This window comes from Pogoniulus pusillus, chromosome 22 (assembly GCF_015220805.1).
Source record: "Pogoniulus pusillus isolate bPogPus1 chromosome 22, bPogPus1.pri, whole genome shotgun sequence".
NCBI classification, from domain to species: Eukaryota; Metazoa; Chordata; class Aves; order Piciformes; family Lybiidae; genus Pogoniulus; species Pogoniulus pusillus.
Window position 1 is genome coordinate 10,404,129 of NC_087285.1, and position 19,604 is coordinate 10,423,732.

At 48.5% G+C, this 19,604-nt stretch overlaps 1 protein-coding gene across 2 annotated transcripts in view; it reads right to left on the minus strand.

Annotated features, from left to right (window-relative positions):
* NR3C1 (nuclear receptor subfamily 3 group C member 1) overlaps positions 1 to 19,604 on the minus strand; it is an 84,773-nt gene that overhangs the window by 24,506 nt on the left and 40,663 nt on the right. For both annotated transcript variants that reach the window (XM_064161682.1, XM_064161681.1), the window contains exons 3-4: positions 7,570 to 7,733; positions 1,972 to 2,088 (exon numbers count right to left, since the gene is read on the minus strand). In XM_064161682.1, coding sequence (XP_064017752.1) covers positions 1,972 to 2,088; positions 7,570 to 7,733 — 281 coding nt within the window. The remainder of the gene's footprint in view (positions 1 to 1,971; positions 2,089 to 7,569; positions 7,734 to 19,604) is intronic.

Consider the following 19,604-nt stretch of genomic DNA (forward strand, 5'->3'; position numbering starts at 1 on the left):
AAACAAACTATAGCTGGAAGGGCTCCAAGCTGCCTGTGGAAAGCGGCGAGTGTCCGACCTCATTCCATTTTCATTGGTGCAAAAGGCGGCTCCAAGAACACATCCCACAGCCTGACATAGCCACATTGGTATCTACTTGAAAAAGAGCTCACATGACTTGGTGCTGGAATGGAAATATTTACTATTAGAGCAATATCCATAACAAGAAGCTTTATTTATGTGCACTTGCAGCCCAGAAGGCCGATGGCATGTAGAGCTGCATCAAAAGCAATGTGGCCAGAAGACTGAGAGAGGTGATTCTGCCCCTCTGCTCCACTCTGGTGAGACCTCATCTGCAGAGCTGTGTCCAGATCTGAAGCCCTCAACACAAGGAGGACGTGGACCTGCTGGAAGATGATCAGAGACTTGGAGAACCTCTCCTGAGAAGACAGGCTGAGGAAGCTGGGGTTGCTCAGCCTGGAGTAGAGAAGGCTCCAGGGAGACCTAATAGCAGCCTTCCAGGAACTGAAGGGGGCCTAAAAGAAGGCTGCAGAGGGACTGTTTAGAAAGGTCTATAGTGACAGAACTAGGAGCAGTGGTTTGAAATTAGAGAAGATTCAGATTGAATGTTAGGAACAAATTCTTTACCATGAGGGTGGTGAAACACAGGTTGCCCAGGGAGGTAGTTGAAGCCACATCCCTGGAGGTATTCAAGGTCAGGCACGGAAAGGCTCCCCTCTTCCAGCTCAAAGCCACTGCCCCTCATCCTAGTGCTACAAGCCCTTGTCAAAAGTCCCTCCCCAGCTTTTCTCAGGACCCACATTTCACTCAAGGATATTATCCCTGACTGAAATAAAAGCTTTCTTTGTATTTGTACCTGTCAAACACACTTCTAACATTTTCACTCGACCATTTTGTTTTTGAAGGCATGACCATGTTAACTACCCCAGCAAGTACTGGTATCCATCTCTACAGCTCAAGGAGAAAAACAATGATCAAGCATAAAACACAGCTGACACTAATAAAAATGTTTGATGCCATTTTGCAACTGCTGCTAAGTCTTTCGTTGATGTTGCCTTCAGGTTCCTATGAGGCACCCAGAATGCAGCAGGTAACATGCACCGGCAGCTCTGGATGTATTTGTTTAACCTATCTTTTCTAGAGATTCTGCTAGATGTTTTAAACAGAATTCACAATGTGAACAAAACCAATTTCCTTTAGTCTGGAGGCATCAGTATCTGAAAGGAGCCTAATAAAAAGCTGGGGAGGGACTTTTGGCAAGGGCTTGTAGTGACAGGATGAGGGGCAACGGCTTTGAGCTGGGAAAGGGGAGATTTAGGCTGCAGATTGGGAAGACATTCTTGACAGTGGGAGTGGTGAGATACTGGAACAGGTTGCCCAGGGAGGTTGTGGATGCCCCCTCCCTAGAGGTGTTCAAGGCCAAGCTGGATGGAGCCTTAGGCAACCTGATCTAGTGCAAGCTGCCCCTGCCCACGGAAGCGGGGGTGGAACTAGATGATCTTTGCTGTCCCTTCCAGCTCAGACCATTGTGGGATTCTATGAATCACTCCCTCTTCAACTTTAGATCTGTTTCCCTGGGCTTTCCCTCTGCTTGGTGGTTTCAGTGCCAGGTTGCTCCCCAGGTACAGAGGAGCAGGCATAATGCTTCCCAACAGGAGCTCTTCTGAAGTTCTGCTGTCTCAGATTCAGTGAGAAAGCAACAAGATATGTGTGCTGACAGGAATAAAAAACAACCCTGTTTTGTGTGGATGACTCACTTGTGCTGAACACACCGAGGACAGAGCCACTGAGTATGGAGAGGAAAGGCCAGGAGAAATTTTAGCCCTAAACCCCCTTGCTCTGCATTCAAACCCCCCCCCCAATAAATGCATCACTTTCAACATACTGAACTGCTGCTCAAATAATTGCTTCAGCTTCACAAGCAGCAGGACCTTTATTGTCTAGGACTGGTAGATCAAAGTGTGAAGTTACCTTCAAGGTTCATGCCAGCCTGGAGACACTTGCGGTAGCGACAGGCCGGGCAGTTTTTCCTGCGGATCTTGTCGATGATGCAGTCGTTCCTCCCCGCACACAGGTAGTTGTGCTGCCCTGTGGTCACACAGACACAAACAGCTGTAAGCTCCACCATCAGAGCAGCAGAGGAAGTCACTCCCTCAGCACTGCTAAGGACCTGGGCACTAGAGAGCATCTTCACTAGCTGCACTTACTGTCTTGTGAAAACAAGATCAGTATCCAGAGAACTGGTGAACTGTTTGGGTTGGAGAAGTCCTCTATGATCATCCAGTCCAACCATCTACCCAACACCATGGCCACTAAACCATGTCCCCAAGTGCCGTGGCCACACAGTTCTTGAACAGCTCCAGGGATGGGGACTTCACCACCACCCTGTGTAGCCTGTTCCAATATCTGATCACTCCTGTAGCAAAGAAATTGCTCCTCATGTGCAACCTCAGCCTCCTCCAGCACAATTTCAGGCCATTTCCTCTCCTTCTACCACTTGATACTAGGAAGAAGAGACCAACCCCCAGCTCACTACAACCTCCTTTCAAGGAGTTGTAGAGAGCAATGAATTCTCCCCTCAGCCTCCTCTCTTCTCCAGGCTAAAGAATTCCAGTTCCTTTAGCTGCTCCTCATCAGACCTGTTCTCCAGATCTGTCTGGACATGTTCCTGTGTGGCCTGCCCTAGGTGATCCTGCTCTGGCAGTGGGGTTGGACTTCATCCGTGGAGGTCTCTTCCAACTTCTACTATTCTACAATTCTATGATGTAGTTCACATCTGAGTGTTGCCCAGAAATGTGCCAGCAGCACAAGGAAGGACTTCAGTTATCTCTGCCTCTCAAAACTCAAGGATACTTCATCAACAATGCACAGGTAAAACTGTTAGTGAGCAAAGAGAGCTGCTTCCAAGGGGATTTAAGGCAGGATACTCCTCACAGAGAAGTTGGGCACTCTCAGTGTTGCAGTGCTCATAGCACAAGTCAGTGCCTGAGGCTCTGAAGCACTGGGAGGCCAAAGGAGTCTTGGCCCACTTGGGCACACCAGAGTGTAAACAGGTTAGAAACTGCACACAGAGGACTTGGGGAAACACAATTAAAAATGCTGAAGGGCAACAACAATCTGGAGCAGAGCAGGAGGCAGAGGTGCTGGGGGTACGTGTGGAGGGGAGGTGTGAGGATCAGAAGTAAGGCGAGGAAGCGGAGGTGGGGAGGAGTGGTGAAGATCTGGGTTGGCAGCAGGCTGGGGATAAGATGCTGGGAGGTGAAGGGAGTTGGTTCTGGGATGGGAGAAGCTGAATCAGGAGGCCTTTGAAGCACCACAGAAATAACAAGTGGAACAAGATGGCTTTGGGCACTCTGGGCTCCTGAAGAAGGCCCCACTGACATGAAGGATGGCATATCAGCGTGCATCATCCTCTTCTCCTCTGGAGCTCTTCTCTTTGCTGAAGGACACACATTTTACATTGGTTTTCTATGTACTGCTACTTTCAGTTTCTGTGCTTATTTCCAGCACAGCACCCGTGTGTGAAGGTACAAAAAAGGGCTGCAGGCTGAGGGCTGGGTAACCAACGTGCAGAGTCAGCTTGATCTGTACACTGACAGGTGCCTGGCAGCTACTAGTGGAAAGGATACTGCAGAAACAAATTCTCATGACATATGTTCCTAATAAGAAATATGGCTAGAAGAGACAAAAGGGAATTATTTGTTCCTTAAAGTGAATACTAGAACTAGGAGATCCTGGAAGGGCTCCTGAAAAATCTCCACCATGTCAAATTGGAAGGATTAAGGTTGGGCTAATCTGTGGGACAATAAAAAACAAAGCCTTGAGGAACTGATTGCAGTTTTTCACTTATATTTTTAACACTGATACAGATGACCTACGACGTGGCAAGCAGTGCCATCAGTCTGGAGGCATCACTGGGTTGATTTCTTCTTGCATCAGTACTTTTCTGATTTGGTTGATCTTGAGGATGGGCAAACCTATCGCTATCAGATACATCCAGCTGGCACATAATGCCTCTTCTGAGAGACAGACACTGATCTGATAGCAATCAAAGATTTAGATCTTGTGTCCTGGGCTGCACCAAAAGCAGTGTGACCAACAGGATGAGGGAGCTGATTCTGCCCCTCTACTGTGGTGAGACCCTGCCTGGAGCACTGTGTTCAGTTCTGGTGCCTACAGAACAAAACCAACATGGAACTGTTGGAGAAGTTTCAGAGGAGGCCAGGAAGATGATCAGAGGGCTGGAGAGCCTCCTGTATAGGGACTGGCTGAGACAGTTCTGGCTGTTCAGTCTGGAGAAGGTAACACTTCAGGGAGGCCTTAGAGCAGCCTTCCTGTACTTGTAGCTGCAAGAAAACTGGGGAGGGACTTCTGACAAGGGCCTGTGGTGACAGGATGAGGGGCAATGACTTTGAGCTGGAAGAGAGGAGATTTAGACTGGAGATTAGGCAGAAATTCTTTAGAGTGAGGGTGGTGAGACACTGGAACAGGCTGCCCAGGAAGGTTGTGGATGACCCCTCCACAGAGGGCCAGGTTGGATGAGGTGTTGACCAAACTGGTCTAATGGGAGGTGTCTCTGCTCATGGCAGAGGGCTTGGAAGTCGGTGACCTTTAAGGTCCCTTTCAATCCCAACCATTCAATGAATCTATTCCATGATTACTTGCTTCACATGAAAAGCCTGGCTCTAAATAGGACTGCAACTCCAGTTACGACCAGTTGGGAGTCATGAAGAGCCCAAGCAGGTCTGTACTTTTCACTGCAGCTCACACTGGCTCTTGTTATCCTTCACAAACAGCTTCAGCTTCCCACACAAGTGACATCCTTCCCCTGTGACTTGCAAAGACTGAAATGTGAACTTGACTTTTCCAACCCCTCCGAGAGGCTCTGCAGTTCCGCTGAGCTCCCAACTGCATCCAGCAAGCTGGGAACTGGGGGAAAGTGCTGTAGGAGCGAATGGTGGCTTGCCTTGGTCACAGCAGCCTTCCTTCTTCTGCCTGGACCCCAGCGTGCACAAACATTAGCAAATGGAGATGGTTTGGGTCACTTCTAAGCACCCAGCAACAGCTTCATGAACAATCACAGAATCATAGCATCAGTAAGGTTGGAAAAGCCCTCTAAGATCATCCAGTCCAACCATCGACACAACACCGCCAGAGCCATTAAACCATGCCCGCAGGTTTACCAAACACCTCCAGGGATGTTGACTCCACCACCTCCCTGGGCAGCCTCTCCCAGTGCCTGACCACTCTTGCAGCAAACAAATTGTTCCTCATGTGCAACCTAAACCTGCCATGACACAACTTGAGTCCATTTCCTCTTGTTCCATCACCTGATACTAGGCAGAATAGACCAACCCCCAAGCTCACCCCAACCTCCTCTAGGTTGCTGTAGAGAGCAATGAGGTATCCTCTCAGCCTCCTCTTCTGCAGGCTGAAAAATCCCAGCTCCTCCATCCTCTCCTCACCAGACCTGCACTCCAGAGCCCTCCTCCATTCCTGTATGGCTGTAACTAAAAGGCCACAATTCCAGAACAGAGGAGTTGCTGCCCTTCCATAAACTCTGAAGACATGCTCTCAGCTCTTCTGCATCTCTGATACTGAAGTGTCAGACACTGAGCTGGAACCCAGGTCATTATTAAATGGCTGCCTAAGTGCTCCTAAGAGCACAGATTACTTATTGCACATCTTCAGGTGTAGCTTTCCATCACCCCTATTTTCCAGAAGGATTTTCTTCACATGATTACAGAGAAATCTCACAGGTTCACAGAATGCATCAGATTGGAAGGGAGCCTCAAAGGTCATCTTGTCCAACCCACCCTGTGCTCAGCAGGGACACCTCCAACTAGAGCAGGCTGCCCAGGGCCACAGCAAGTCTCATCTTGAATGTCTCCAGGGATGGGACTTTAACCACATCCCTAGGCAACCTGTTCCAGTATTTCAACAGCCTCATTGTAAAGAACTTCCTCCTGATGTCCAACCTAAATCTGCCCTGCTCCAGTTTCAAACCATTGCCCCTCATCCTATCACCACAGGCCCTTCTAAACATTCCCTCCCCAGCCTACCTGTAGGTCCCCTTCAGATACTGAAACACAGCTCTAAGGTCTCTCTGGAGCCTTCCCTTCTCCAGGCTGAACAGCCTCAATCCTTTTATGATCTCCATGACCTAAACCCACACACATGTTCCTACTACCTATATACCCTGCAAAGAACACACATGGAGATGGAATTTAACCAATATTGCTTCTAGCAAAACCTGCCCAACTCCCCTGCCTTGACACACAGCAGATTTACTGTTTGGTTTTCTACACAAACCAGCTAAAATAGAAACTTTACAAATGTAACACACATAAACAACTGTCTGGATATAAATAGGACAAAGAAACAAAAACAACAGTGAGAGGAAAAAAGAAACAAAAAAAAAGCTAAGACAACAATAGATCCTTTTGCAGTGGGAGAAAATGGGAGCATTTGCTAAATGCAAATGGAATGGATGCTGCAGATAATGCACCATTATCACAGAGTCATGGAATGGGTTGGGTTGGAAGGGACCTTCAAAATTATCTAGTTCCAACTCCTTGCCAGGGCAGGGACACTTTTTAGTAGACCAGGTTGCTCAAAGTCTCATCCAACTGGGCACTGAACATCCCCAGAGAGGGAGCATCCACAACCTCCCTGGATAACCTGTTTCATTGTCTCACCGCTCTCACTGTCAAGCACTTCTTCCTAATTGCCAGTCTAAACCTCTTCTCTTCCAGCTTCAATCCATTTCCCCTTGTCCTAGCCCTACAAGCCCTTGTATAAAGTCCCATCCTTGCTTCCCTCAATAAAGAAGAACTAGAAAAGGAGTAAGACAGAAGCCAGGACCTTTATACTTAAATAAAAAACTGAATATAAACCCCCATAATCCTTAAACAGCCAAAAGCATCCAATCATTCTGGTCCACCCTAATTCTTTATGACTTATGGATAACAAAAGAGGTGTTTCAGGTACATCTACTTACAGCCAGGCTGTGCATCATCTAAAACTTGACCAGACCAGGTTGGTCAAGGCTCTGTTCAATCTGGCTTGGAACACAACCCAAATATTATGTTGCTATCAGAATACAAACCTAAGAGGATACTTAGATGGCCTTCATTACCATTTCAACATCAGGAAAATGTCAGTGATAGAATGGATGGGATTTTAGAGTAGGATTCCAGCAAATGGTGTCCCCTCTGTAAGAAGAACATGGAGCTGTTGGAGTGCATCCTGAAGAGAGCCACAAAGACAATCCAAGGGCTGGAGCACTTCTGCTATGAAGACAGGCTGAGGTAGCTGGGGTTGTTCAGCCTGGAGATGACAAAACTCTGGGGGGAGGTCTTACAGCTGTCTTCTAATACCTGGAGGAAGGCTGGAGAGGGACTTGTCTTAAGGGTGCCTAGAGATGTCAGAGGTCCCTTCCAACCTATGCCATTCTATGATTCAAAATCATGGGTTCCAGTATGACTCAAGAGACCTACTTTGGACTGTGGATGGTACGTATGCGGACTTGATGTTTTCAAACTGCTAATTCACCCAAAGATGCCTTACCTTCTACAGCTCTTTTGAAGAAGACTTTGCAGCTGCCACAGGTGAGAACCCCATAATGGCAGCCAGAGGCCTCGTCTGAGCAAACCAGGCAGAGCTTGGGAGGTGGTCCCGTTGTCGCTGAGGTTGTGGACGGAGAAGAGCTGACATCCGATCTCATTCCGGGGCTACAGAAAAGCAGAGGAGTACTCTGGGTGAGGATTTGTCAGATAATGGCACACATAACATTCCCAATTGCAAGACATGGATTGTCCTCATCCTCAAAACAGAACTGGAGCTCTGTGCACAAAGCTCACCAGACTCTGAAAGAGTTAAAGAAAATGAAGTCTGTAAAACATAAGCAAAGCTGTATGGAATTTTCACAGCCTGTTTGACCAGGTCAGGATTACTTCTCTCACACATCTCCCAAGCCAAGTTTCTTACACAATTATCCTAAAATCCTTTAAATCTTTTAGAATTGATTCTTAAAACACGCTCTCAGTCCATATTGGTTTCATTACTCTCACATTCTCAGCACTGAGCTGGGCAAGGGCTTTGCTTCCAGTACCATCACTGAGTTTTCTACTAGGATATGCACAAAACTCTGCAAATTAAGTGATGGAATGACAGGCTGGAAGGGACCCCAAGGATCATCTGGTCCAACCTTTCTAGGTAGCAGGAGAGCTGAAATGAGCTGGCTCAGCACCCTGTCAAACTGAGTCTTAAAACTGTGCAGTGTAAGGGGACTCCACCACTGGTGTAGGGAGATGATTCCATGTCCAACTGTTCACACGGAGAAACATTTTCTGCTGGAGTCCAATGGGAATCCCCCCAGGAGTAACTTGCCCCCATCACCCCTTGTCTTTTCCATGAAACTCCTAGAAAAAAGGGAGTCTCCATTATCCTGGCAGCCACACTTCATGTACTGATCCATGGGTACAAGAAGGAACATGTACCTTCCTCAAGGGGTAAAACCCCAGACTAAGGAACTCAGACAGACTTTGAAAGGCACAAAGAAATAGAAGGTATTACATCACAGAATCGTCACCAAGTGATGGAATGGTTGGGGTTGGAAGGGACCTTCTAGTTCTAACCCCCCTGTCATGTGTAAGGACATCTCCCACTAGATTTGGTTGCTTAAGGTCTCATCCAACCTGGCCTTGAGCACCTCCAGGGAGGGGGAAACTACAGCCTCCCTGGGCAACCTGTGCCAGTGTCTCACTATTCTCTCTCTGAACAACTTCTTCCTAATCTCCAGTCTCAATCCCCCCTCTTCCAGCTCAAAGCCATCGCCACTCACCCTATCACTACAAGTCTTTGTCAAATGTCCCTCCCCAGTACTCCTGTAGCCCACTTCAGGTACTGGAAGGCTGCTCTGAGGTCTCCTTGGAGCCTCCTCTTCTCAAGGCGGAACAGCCCCAGCTCTCTCAGCCTGTCCCTCACATGGCAGGGCTTCTGGATTTTCACAGCAATTAATGATCATTTCACCCCACAAAAAAGAATACCAATTGCAAACTTCAGGATGAGGCTTTCCTGTGTAAACACAGAGGCCATCTACAACTGCAGGGCTGGTTCTTGAACAAACCCCATCGTTGTTAGAACAATAAACAATCCCTCGTAATCACCTTCAAGCTGCTTCTAATCAGAAGGGCTGAGCCAAGAGCGGCTGTGCCAAAGTTCAGGGGTAATCCTATCCAGCACATGTAAACACAAGAGCCCAAACCTGACCCATCCCCACTCCAAGGCTCCTCCAGCTCCTCCTCTTACAAGGCTCGGTTTGTTGAGCTGACTTTCACCAACTTTCCATCTTTCAAAACGAGATTTTTAGACTTCATGCATCACTTCAAGAGATTTTCACAGAACATTTCCAACAGGGTTCCAGCCACTTCCCCAGATGAAGAGAGAGAAATCACACTTTGGTTTTTTGCTTCTCCCCAAGACTTTGGTGCCTTTCCTGGAAACTCTCCAGAACATCCACGCTCCCTGATGTGGGCTTTACATTTGCATGTGGGCTGGCTTTTGCATGGAAAATTCCTTCTCCTCTCCTCAAGAGGGTCTGACCAGATTGAGTCTCACATTTCAAAAAACCCATAGCTCCCAAACATTCACAAACCCCTTAAAATTCTACTCCAAACTGGAACACTCCAACACCTAGGAGGGTTTTGTTGTTGATCAGGTCACCTCCATCTGCCCCATCACCAGAAAGCAATGGAGAAGTGCTTTGTCCAGTGATGCCAAGGACTTGCGCTGTCATTGTTTGCTGGTACCTCAAGGGAGGTAGATAATAAAAGCAGACACAAGGAGTGGGAATCCTACTACTCAAATAGAGCAGGATGAAAGCTAAACCAGAATAAATGTGTCAATGAAGCCCACACTTTGACAAATATGGAACCAGAGGGCAGAGAAAAGTGGCAATGACTTGTGTTAGAGAAAGTGGAGATGCCAGAGAGAGACAAAGACCTAAGGCACATGTAAACCTTCCCAAAACACAGAACCTGATGGGAGTAGGGCAGAATGTGACCTGTATCTGAGCTAGAGCAGAGAGGGCTGAGCAGAAAAGAGGCAAGAACACAGCAGCAGCTTGAACATGCTGGAATAGTTGCAGGAAGGGAGAAGGTTAAGATCAGTACCTGAAAGGGGTCTACAAGAAAACCAGGGGAGGAATTTTTACAAGGGCTTGTAGTACTAGGATGAGGGGCAATAGTTTTGAGCTGATAGAGGGGAGATTTAGACTGGATATTAGGATGAAATTCTTTAGAGTGAGGGTGATGAGGCACTGGAACAGGCTGCCCAAGAAGGCTGTGGATGCCCCTCCCTGGAGGTGTTCAAGGCCAGGCTGGATGAGGCCTTGAGCAATCTGCTCTAGTGGGAGGTTTCCCTGCCTATGGCAGGGGGTTTGGAATTCTGATAATCTTTAAGGTCCCTTCCAACCCAAACCATTCCATAAATCTATGAATAGCTGTGGGAAGAAGAGAAGGTTACGACCAGAAGAAGGTTAGGGTGAAGGCTTCAATAAGAAAGGTTGGCATTTGGAATGAAGTAAAATGAGGTGACCTTGAGGAGAAAGAGAAGGAAAAAAGCCTACCTTCTTCTCAGAACTTGGAGAAGAGCTCAAATCCATCACATCATTCCTTTGTGTTCAGAACACACTTGTGAAATGCTGCAGAACTACTACTCAATCCTTCTCCAGAGGCTGCCAACCACCATTAGCTGTCTGTCAAGTGAAGCAGCAGCCGCCGCTAGACCGCAATCCTGTTTATGATCCATAGGATGGCTTTTCTCTGCTCCCTAATTAATTTGTCTTCCTTTAAAGAGCAAAAAAGCTCTCACAAAATGCCAAGGTTGCACAATCTAGCACTCGGCAGCCACGTAACGGCAGAAGGTAATTCAAGCCGGTCACATTTGCTGCCCTTACAAACATGCATCTTTAATTACAGGCTCAGCCTCACTTCTACCCAGCATGTCTGCGCCCAGGCGCTCGAGGAATGAGCACTGGAGGGTGGGAGCTCTGCTTTGCAGGGCCCCATCTCCTCTGATGAAGCTAATGGATATGGATTTGCAGGACGAGAACCTGCGTGGTTAGGGAAGTGTCTCTGGTGACTGCAGTGGGGTTGGACAAGATGACCTCTGAGGGTCCCTTCCAACCCGACACCATCGGTGACACTCAGGACTCAAATTCTGCCCCTGCGTGTGGTTCCCAGACTCACAGAATGGTTTGGGTTGGGAGGGACCTTAAAGACCATCCAGTCCCAACACCCCTGCCATGGGCAGGGACACCTTCCACTAGACCAGGTTGCCCAAGGCCTCATTCAGCCTGCCCTTGAACATCTCCAGGGATGGGGCCTCAATCACCTCCCTGGGCAACCTGTTGCAGTGTTCCATCTCCCCCACGGTAGAGAACTTATTCCTCACATCCAGTCTAAACCTCCTCTTCTCTGATTTCAAACCATCGCCTTTTGTCCTGTCACTTCAGGCCTTTATAAACAGTTCCTCTGCAGCCTTCTTGTAGGCTCTCTTCAGGTAGTGGAAGGCCACCATTAGGTCTCCCTGAAGCCTTCTCTACTCCAGGCTGACAATGAGAACTTCCTCGCATGAAAACGACTGAAGGCAGGAAAAGACTGAAACGTTTTTTCTGCGCAGAGTTTTAAAGGCAGCTCATCTGGATACAAAACTGGAACCCCTGCTCCCTTACAGCTTTCTGACAAAACCCTTTGCAAAGCAACATCCCCCAGCTGTCACAGGAACTGTGGCACAGCCAAACACCCTCCACTCAAACACTGCAACCACCTTGAATTTTTAAACAGGGCTCATTTTCTGTGCCGGCGGCACCAAAAATGCACTGACACAGGAAAAACACCAGGAGAAACTATCCTGAGACTATCCTCCCCCCAGTTTATGAGGGACAGAGATCTGCTGGAGAAGGTCCAGTGGAGGGCCACAAGGATGATTAGGGGACAGGAGGGCATGGCTTACGAGAGGCTGAGGGACTTGGGGCTTCTTAGTCTGGAGAAGAGAAGGCTTAGAGGGGATTTGCTAAGTATCTAAAGGCTGCCAGGAGCAGGGGGCAGGCTTTGCTCACTGCTCCCTGGGATAGGATAAGAAGCAACGGGTGTAAGTTGCAGCAAAAGAGGTTCTGTCTCAACACAAGGGGGAACTCCTTTACTGTAAGGGTCACAGAGCACTGGAACAGGCTCCCTAGAGGGGTTGAGGGGTCTCCTTCTCTGTAGCCTTTCAAGGCCTGTCTGGATGTGTTCCTCTGTGATCTGTGTTAGATAGGATTGTCCTGCTCCAGCAGGGGGGTTGGACTGGATGCTCTCCTTGGGTCCCTTCCAACCCCTGACATCCTGTGAGCCTGGTCTGAAGCTGAGGGAGAGTAGGTTTAGATTGGATCTTAGGAAGAAGTTCTTCAGTATGAAGGTGGTGAGACACTGGAACAGGTTGCCCGGGGAGGCTGCAGATGCCCCCTCCCTGGAGGTGTTCAAGGCCAGGCTGGACGAGACCTCGAGCAACCAAGTCTAGCTGAGAGGCATCCATGCCCACAGAAGGGGGGTGGAACTGGATGACCTCTAAGGTCCCTTCCAACCTAAACCATTCTACAATTCTATGACCCTGTTGTGTTCAGCAATCTGGTGTCAACACCGCAGATGAGCTTTAAGGTCCCTTCAAAACAAACCCGTCTGGGATGCTATGAAAGCAGACTAAGTGACTTACAACACTAAACACAAATTATTACATTAATTAATAAAGCAGTAGCCAGCAGTTTAATCTGGGCTCCTGGCCTATCTCTTCCAGCCTGGCTTTATCAGATAAGGCCAGTATTTACTAACTGTGGAGAGCTGCCAGCCACTGGCGGGCCCTGGCTGCATGGAGCACGCTGCCCGCCACAAAACATGGAGAACCGGAGGTGCCGTGGCACGGGAGGACCCCCCAGGAGCTACACAGACTGCCCTGAGGCTCCACAGAATGGCTCAGGTTGGGAGACACCTCAGAGAGCATCTACTCCAGCCCCCCTGCCATGGGCAGGGGCACCTCTCAGCTAGGCTCACTTGTTCAAGGTCTTACCCAATCTGGCCTTGAACAGCCCCCTCTCCCCAGGGAGCAGGCATCCACAACCGCTCTGGGCAGCCTATTCCACAGTCTCACCACCCTTGTACTGAAGAACTCCTTCCTAAAACCCAGCCTAACCCTAGTCTCCCTCAGCTCCAAACCATTCCTCCTTGTCTTGTCACTACACACCCTCATGAAAAGTCCCTCTCCAGCCTTCCTCTAGAATCCCTTCAGGTACTGAAAGGCAGCTCTAAGGTCCCCTTTGAGCCTCCTCTTCTGTCTGAGCAACCCCAGCTCCCTCAGCTTGTCCGCACAGCAGAGGTATTTCAGCCCTTGGCTCATCTTTGTGGTGCTCCTCAGGAATTGCTCCAATGGCTCTGTGTCCTTCTTATGATGGGGAGACAAGAACTGGAGGCAGTATTGGAAGTGGGCTCTCATCAGAGCAGAGAAAAAGGGCCGAACTACCTCTCCTGCCCTGCTGACCACACTCCTCTTGATGGAGCCCAGGACATATTTGCATACAGATCTTCAACTTCTTAAGTTATGGGCAGTAAAAGACAACCAGCACCTCTTAAGGGAGAGGTGAGGGAGGAGAATTATACTCAGAAACAATAACAATAGTAATAATGAAACCAACTCTCCCAGAAAACCAAATCCCAAGAATCTAATTGGACATTCATCAGAGTTTATTAGGAAGCCAAGAGGCAGAGACCAGAGAAGACAACCTTAGAGGTCTTTTCCAACTGAAATAATTCTATGAAAAGAAGAAAAAAAAATCCAAATTTTAAGGGCTGAAAACGTTGAAAACTTCCAATGAAATCTGATCTGGGGAGGCAAGGAGTTGTTTGTTTAAGGGTACAGAGCTCCACTCCCACCTCCCCTCAGAAATTCTTTACACATAATCTAATGCAATTCACTTGTACAGACACATTTATTCTTTCCAGTCAAGGAAACTTAAGGAGGAGGGGGGCAGAAATGCAAGGCTTAATGAAGATGCAGCCACTGCCACCCCAAGCTCTGCAGAAATCAGGTTGTTTAACCAAAGCCACTTCTGGGTTAATCATTCACCAGAGATTCCCAATCCAGGCTCAAGGTTCAACCTTGACTAAAGCAGGTGTGGTAACGTTTATGGTGGTGTGAAGGTTTCCCTTCTCGGGGTCCCCATCCACCGCAGGTCACGTTGTCCTCCTGGCAAGAGGCTGGTGGCCAAGCCCAGGGGGCCACGTCTGCCCATCGCAGCAGCTCCTGTTTTTCTGGGGAGGGCCTCACAGGCAGGAGAGCAGAATGGGGTGCTCAGCCAACTCACAGCCCTGCGCTCGGTTATCAGTGTCTGCGGAGAAAGATGGGGCAGAGCGAAGGTCTTTGCCCCTCTGAGGGAACCCTCTCCCAGCATCACCGTCTCTTGGTGCAAAACACATCTGCATTTTCCTCTCTCTTCTGGCTTCACTGTGAGAATTAAAGGCCACCCCATGGCAGCACAGCACCTGCAGGCTGCCTCCTAACGCTGCAACAGTCTGTGTACAATGCACAAATTCCTCTTACTTCAGATGACCAAACGAAGCAAACGAAATATCCAGTGAAATAATGAAGGAGTGAACACTTGCAGCAACTCAAACCACAGAATCACACTCTGTTAAGGACAGGAAGGGATCTCTGGAGATCATGCAGCCTAACCCCCTGTGAGTGAAGGATCACCTAGGGCAGGTCACACAGGAAGGCATCCAGGTGGGTTTTGAAAGCCTCCAGAGAAGGAGGCTCCACAACCTCTCTGGGCAGCCTGCTCCAGGGCTCTGTCAACTTCACAATGAAAAAGCTCTCCTTTATGTTGAGGTGAGACCTCCTCTGCTGCAGCTTGCACCCCTTGCTCCTTGCCTATCATTGGACATCACTAGCAGAGCCTGGCCACATCCTCCTGACACTGCCCTTCACATCTTTAACACCATGAATGAGGTCATGCCTCAGGCTGCTCTCCTTCCAGCTAAAGAGCCCCAGCTCCCTCAGCCTTGCCTCATAAGGGACCTGTTCCACTCCCTCCATCAGTCATAGTGCCATGGTCTAGTTGACTGGATAGGGCTGGGGGATAGGTTGGACTGGATGATCTTGGAGGTCTCTTCCAACCTGGTTGATTCTATGATTCTATGATTTAGTGACAAGCTACAGACTGGGACTTTTTACCACACAGAAAAGCTCTGGGCGATTAACCTGATCATCACAGAATCATAGAATGCTAGGGGCTGGAAGGGACCTTGGAAAATCATCTAGTCCAACCCCTCTGCCAGGGCATGATATGTCCCCAGCTGTTTTACCCCCCTTCTTTATAACTGCATTTCAGTATGTGATGGGGACCTACAGGAAGGCTGCAGAGGCACTGTTAAGAAGGGCCTGTGGTGACAGGATGAGGGGCAATGGTTTGAAACTGGATTAGGAGAGACGTAGGTTGGACATCAGGAGAAAAGTCCTTCACAATGAGGGTGGTGGTGAGACACTGGAACAGGTTGCCTAGGGATGTGGTTAAGGCCCCATCCCTGGAGACATTCAAGATGAGACTCGCTGTGGCCCTGGGCAGCCTGCTCTAGGTGGAGGTGTCCCTGCTGACCGCAGAGGGGGGTTGGACAAGATGACCTTTGAGGCTCCCTTCCAACCTGATGCATTCTGTGAATCTGCCCTAGCAGACTTCTGTGGAAGGCTACATTTTGTTTATAAAACACAAATTAAGTTAGCACCTCCAGCAAGTCACACCTGTGTAAGGAGAGAACTTGGTTCAGAGCTCAAAAATTAACTTCATGCAAGCAAAATGGCTGCAAGGTACAGTAAAAGGGGAAGGAGCATCTGGGAAATTTAGTTGACTTAGACCAGAAATTAGGAAGATGTCAAACACTTCCTTTGTTACCCAGCAAAGCATCAAGAGTTTGGATGGCACAAGGTGACTTGATTTGTCTGTTCTATGATTCTGTATTTCTGTATCCTGGCTTCTGCTGCTGCATCCTTACTGAGGGAAGCAAGGATGGGACTTGACACAAAGGCTTGCAAGGTGAGAATGAAGGGCAAGGGATCAAAGCTGGAAGAGGGCAGATTTAGACTGGGAACTAGGAAGAATTTCTTTACAGTAAGGGTGGTGAGACACTGGAACAGGTTGCCCAGGTAGGCTGGAGATGCCCCCTCTCTGGAGGTGTTCAAGGCCAGGCTGGATGGGCCCTTGGGCAACCTGGGATAGTAGAAGGTGTCCCTGCCCATCAGTCCTGCCCAAGGAGTCAGAACCAGAGGGTCTTAAAGGTCCCTTCCAACCCAAACCATTCTGTTACTTTATGAATTTCCTTTGGGAATTGTAACAGGAATAACCACGAGGACAGTGCCTCTGTCACTTGTTGGAGGTGACACCATCTCCCTTCTGCAGATCAGTCCATATCTCTATGAAATCTGTGGGGCTGAAGGCAAAGAGCAGCATGAGCTGTAGCAATATTCACCTGTAAAACACATCCACCCTGCTGAAAAGTTGAGAGGAAATGTACAGTCCAAGGGTTTTTCATCCATCCAGCTAAGGTATTCCCTGGTGCTGTTATAAATTACAGAAACAACTTGTTCTGTCTCCTAAAAACCTGGAGAAAATGCTGTTCACGTCCAACTGCCACCTCCAGGGAGAGAAATGGATGCAGAGTGTCTAGGGTGGGAAGAAACAGCTCCAAAATTGACTCTATTTATTATTTAAGTTTAAAGCAGAGGAGAAAGTCTATTCATTTCCCTCCTCCTTGGCATCTATTGCTTCCCAAACAGGAGTTGCTTCCACTCTGCATGATATAGAGCACAAAACGCTGCACACCATTAGGTGCTGCTCTGCAGCTGAAGCCACCTCAGCCTTTGCAGAAGCCAGTCAGTTATCTGTGTGTCACCAAACTCACTGTAAAGAAATGATTTTCAATGTCATTGCCATCTGGGCCTCCTTCTTATCTTCCAGCCATGAGAATAATGTAAACACTCAGCTGCATACAACCAACTGATTACATTTTTGGAATTGCTTGCTCATTACTTCAGTAACTAGAGAAAATATTAATTGTTTTTCATCCTCTCTTAGGCAGTTTTTCAGCCCAAGCAGGAGCAAAACCCAAGCCGAGGTGGCTCAGACTCCACTTTTTGTCACGGTGTGAAGATAAAAGTGTGTTTGTCAACTGAAAAATCACTTCAGAGATGCACTGTGCTGAGAACCTTCTTGGTTTTGTTTTTGAGGATCTGAGATCTGATGCTTTGGTTATCAAGAAGACTGAGTAAAGTTCTCTATTTGTCCTCACATGGTCTGTGGAAGGTCTCCCTGCCCACGGCAGGAGCGTTGGAACTAGATGATCTTTAAGGTCCCTTCCAACCCAAGCCATTCTGTGACCCTATGAATCTGAAGCCCTGGTTACACTGGGCTCTTCTGGCTCTTGAAACGTACCCACTGAAGTTTATAGCTACACAGGTCACATCAGGTTGGAAGGGACCCTCAAAGGTCATCTTGTCCAACCCCCCCCCCTGCCAGCAGGGCCACATCAAGTCTTTAAAAAGACTGAAACTTGGCATGAGGTGGTGAGAAGCAAGCTCTTCAGATACATGGAATGGCTGGGGTGGAAGGGACCTTGGAAATCATCTAGTTCCAACCCCCTGCCAGGGGCAGCGACATCTTCCACCAGACCAGGCTGTTCAAGGTCTCATCCAACCTGGCCTTGAACACCTCCAGGGAGGGGCCATTCCCACCCTCCCTGGGCAACCTGTGCCAGAATCTCACCCACCTCACTGTAACAAATTTCCTCCCAATCTCCTGTCTAAATCTGCTCTCCTCCAGGCCTGCTGGCAAACTCTGAGCAGACACACACACAGAGCTTAGCTGCCATCAGCGGGCAACAGCCAGCCAGAGGTCTACCCATATCATAAGGTGTCCTGGGATGCAGACTCCAGCATTCCTGCTGACTGCCTGAGACAGCCACAAACCCACCTAACAGGGAGGTTCTGCAGAAAACCCTCTGGAACAGGCTACTCAGAGTGGGTTTGGATGCCTTCTCCCTGCAGGTGTTTAGGGCCAGGCTGGACCATGCCTTGAGCTGAGAGCTGTCCCTGCCTATGGCAACAGGGCTGGAGTAGGTAATCTCCGAGATCCCTTCCAAACTAAGCCATTCTATGATTTCTGAGACACAGCAGAGCTGTGTAGACCTGGAGGAGCCTTCAAAAGCTCCAGTGCCACTGGCACCAAAACCTTCTGCTCCAAAATGGCATCTGCTACCATTTCAGAGCCTGCAGAGCAGCGAGAGGAGGAACATTAACGGAAGGGAGCCACCAGACTCTTTTTCCCCCTGGACCCTCTCCAGAATGTCAAGGTTTCAAGGGCACAGGCAAAGCTTTCTGGAATGGATAAATGGTAATTGATGGTGCAGCTGCAACCTTAGCAAGAGCTCTGGGGATTTCAAATGCACTACAGCCCTGCAGTATTTATGACCAGAATAAAATAATTCAATTCTGCCTTCTAAACTTTTACATTTATGACAATGCTCCAGCAGAGCAGCCAGAAGAAAAGGTCTTACCTGCAAGGGTAGGGTCTGCAGGAATCACACTCAAAAGATATTCCCTAATGGCTTTTTTCTTTATGCATTGTATTGGGCACGGAATCATGGAATGGTTTGGGCTGGGAGGAACCTTAAATATCATGCAGTTCCAACCCCCTGCCATGGGCAGGGACACCTTCAACTAGAGCAGGCTGCTCAAGGCCTCATCCAACCTGGCCTTGAACAGCTGCAGCAAAGGGGCATCCAGAACCTCCCTGAGCAACCTGTTCTGCTGTCTCACCACCCTCACTACAGAGAGCAGTCAAGTTTCTTCTCAGCCTTCTCTTCTCCAGACTCAACGACCTCCATTCCCTCATCCTCTTCTCACCAGACCTCCTCATCTCCAGACCCTTCACCAGCTTTGTCACCCTTCTCTGGACTCACTCCAGCACCTCAATGTCCTTCTTAAACTGTGGTGCTCAAAACTGGTCACAGTGCTCCAGGTGTGGTCTCACTAGTACTGAGTCCAGGTTAATTATCTTAATTAGAGCTCCATTCACATACTAACTTTATTCACTAGCACACTGAATCCCACAGGCCAGCAGAACTCTTGCCAAATCCTCTATCTCAAGCAGAAATATTTTGGGTTTAGAACTGACCCATGAGCTTAGAGCAGCCCACAGCATTTTAGCTCATCCCACAGAATCTGCAAGGCTCAGGAAAGCTTTTTACTCCTTGTCACAGCACCTTGTTAATGTGGTACCAGAGCAACTGGACTTAAAATATTAAGCAGGATTTGTTCCATTAATGATCTCAGCATGAGCTACGGGCATGGTTCTGCTCTCCTGAACACGAGTGCTTGTGTCAATCACAGGGCTGCAAGGCACAGGCTGCCAAAACGCTGTTGCTAGGAAAGAAGTCAAGAGACATCTGGAAGGTGGACTCCAAAAGTACATGGAAAAATATTAGTGGTGCTCTAAGAAATGCAGAAAAAAATTAGATTGC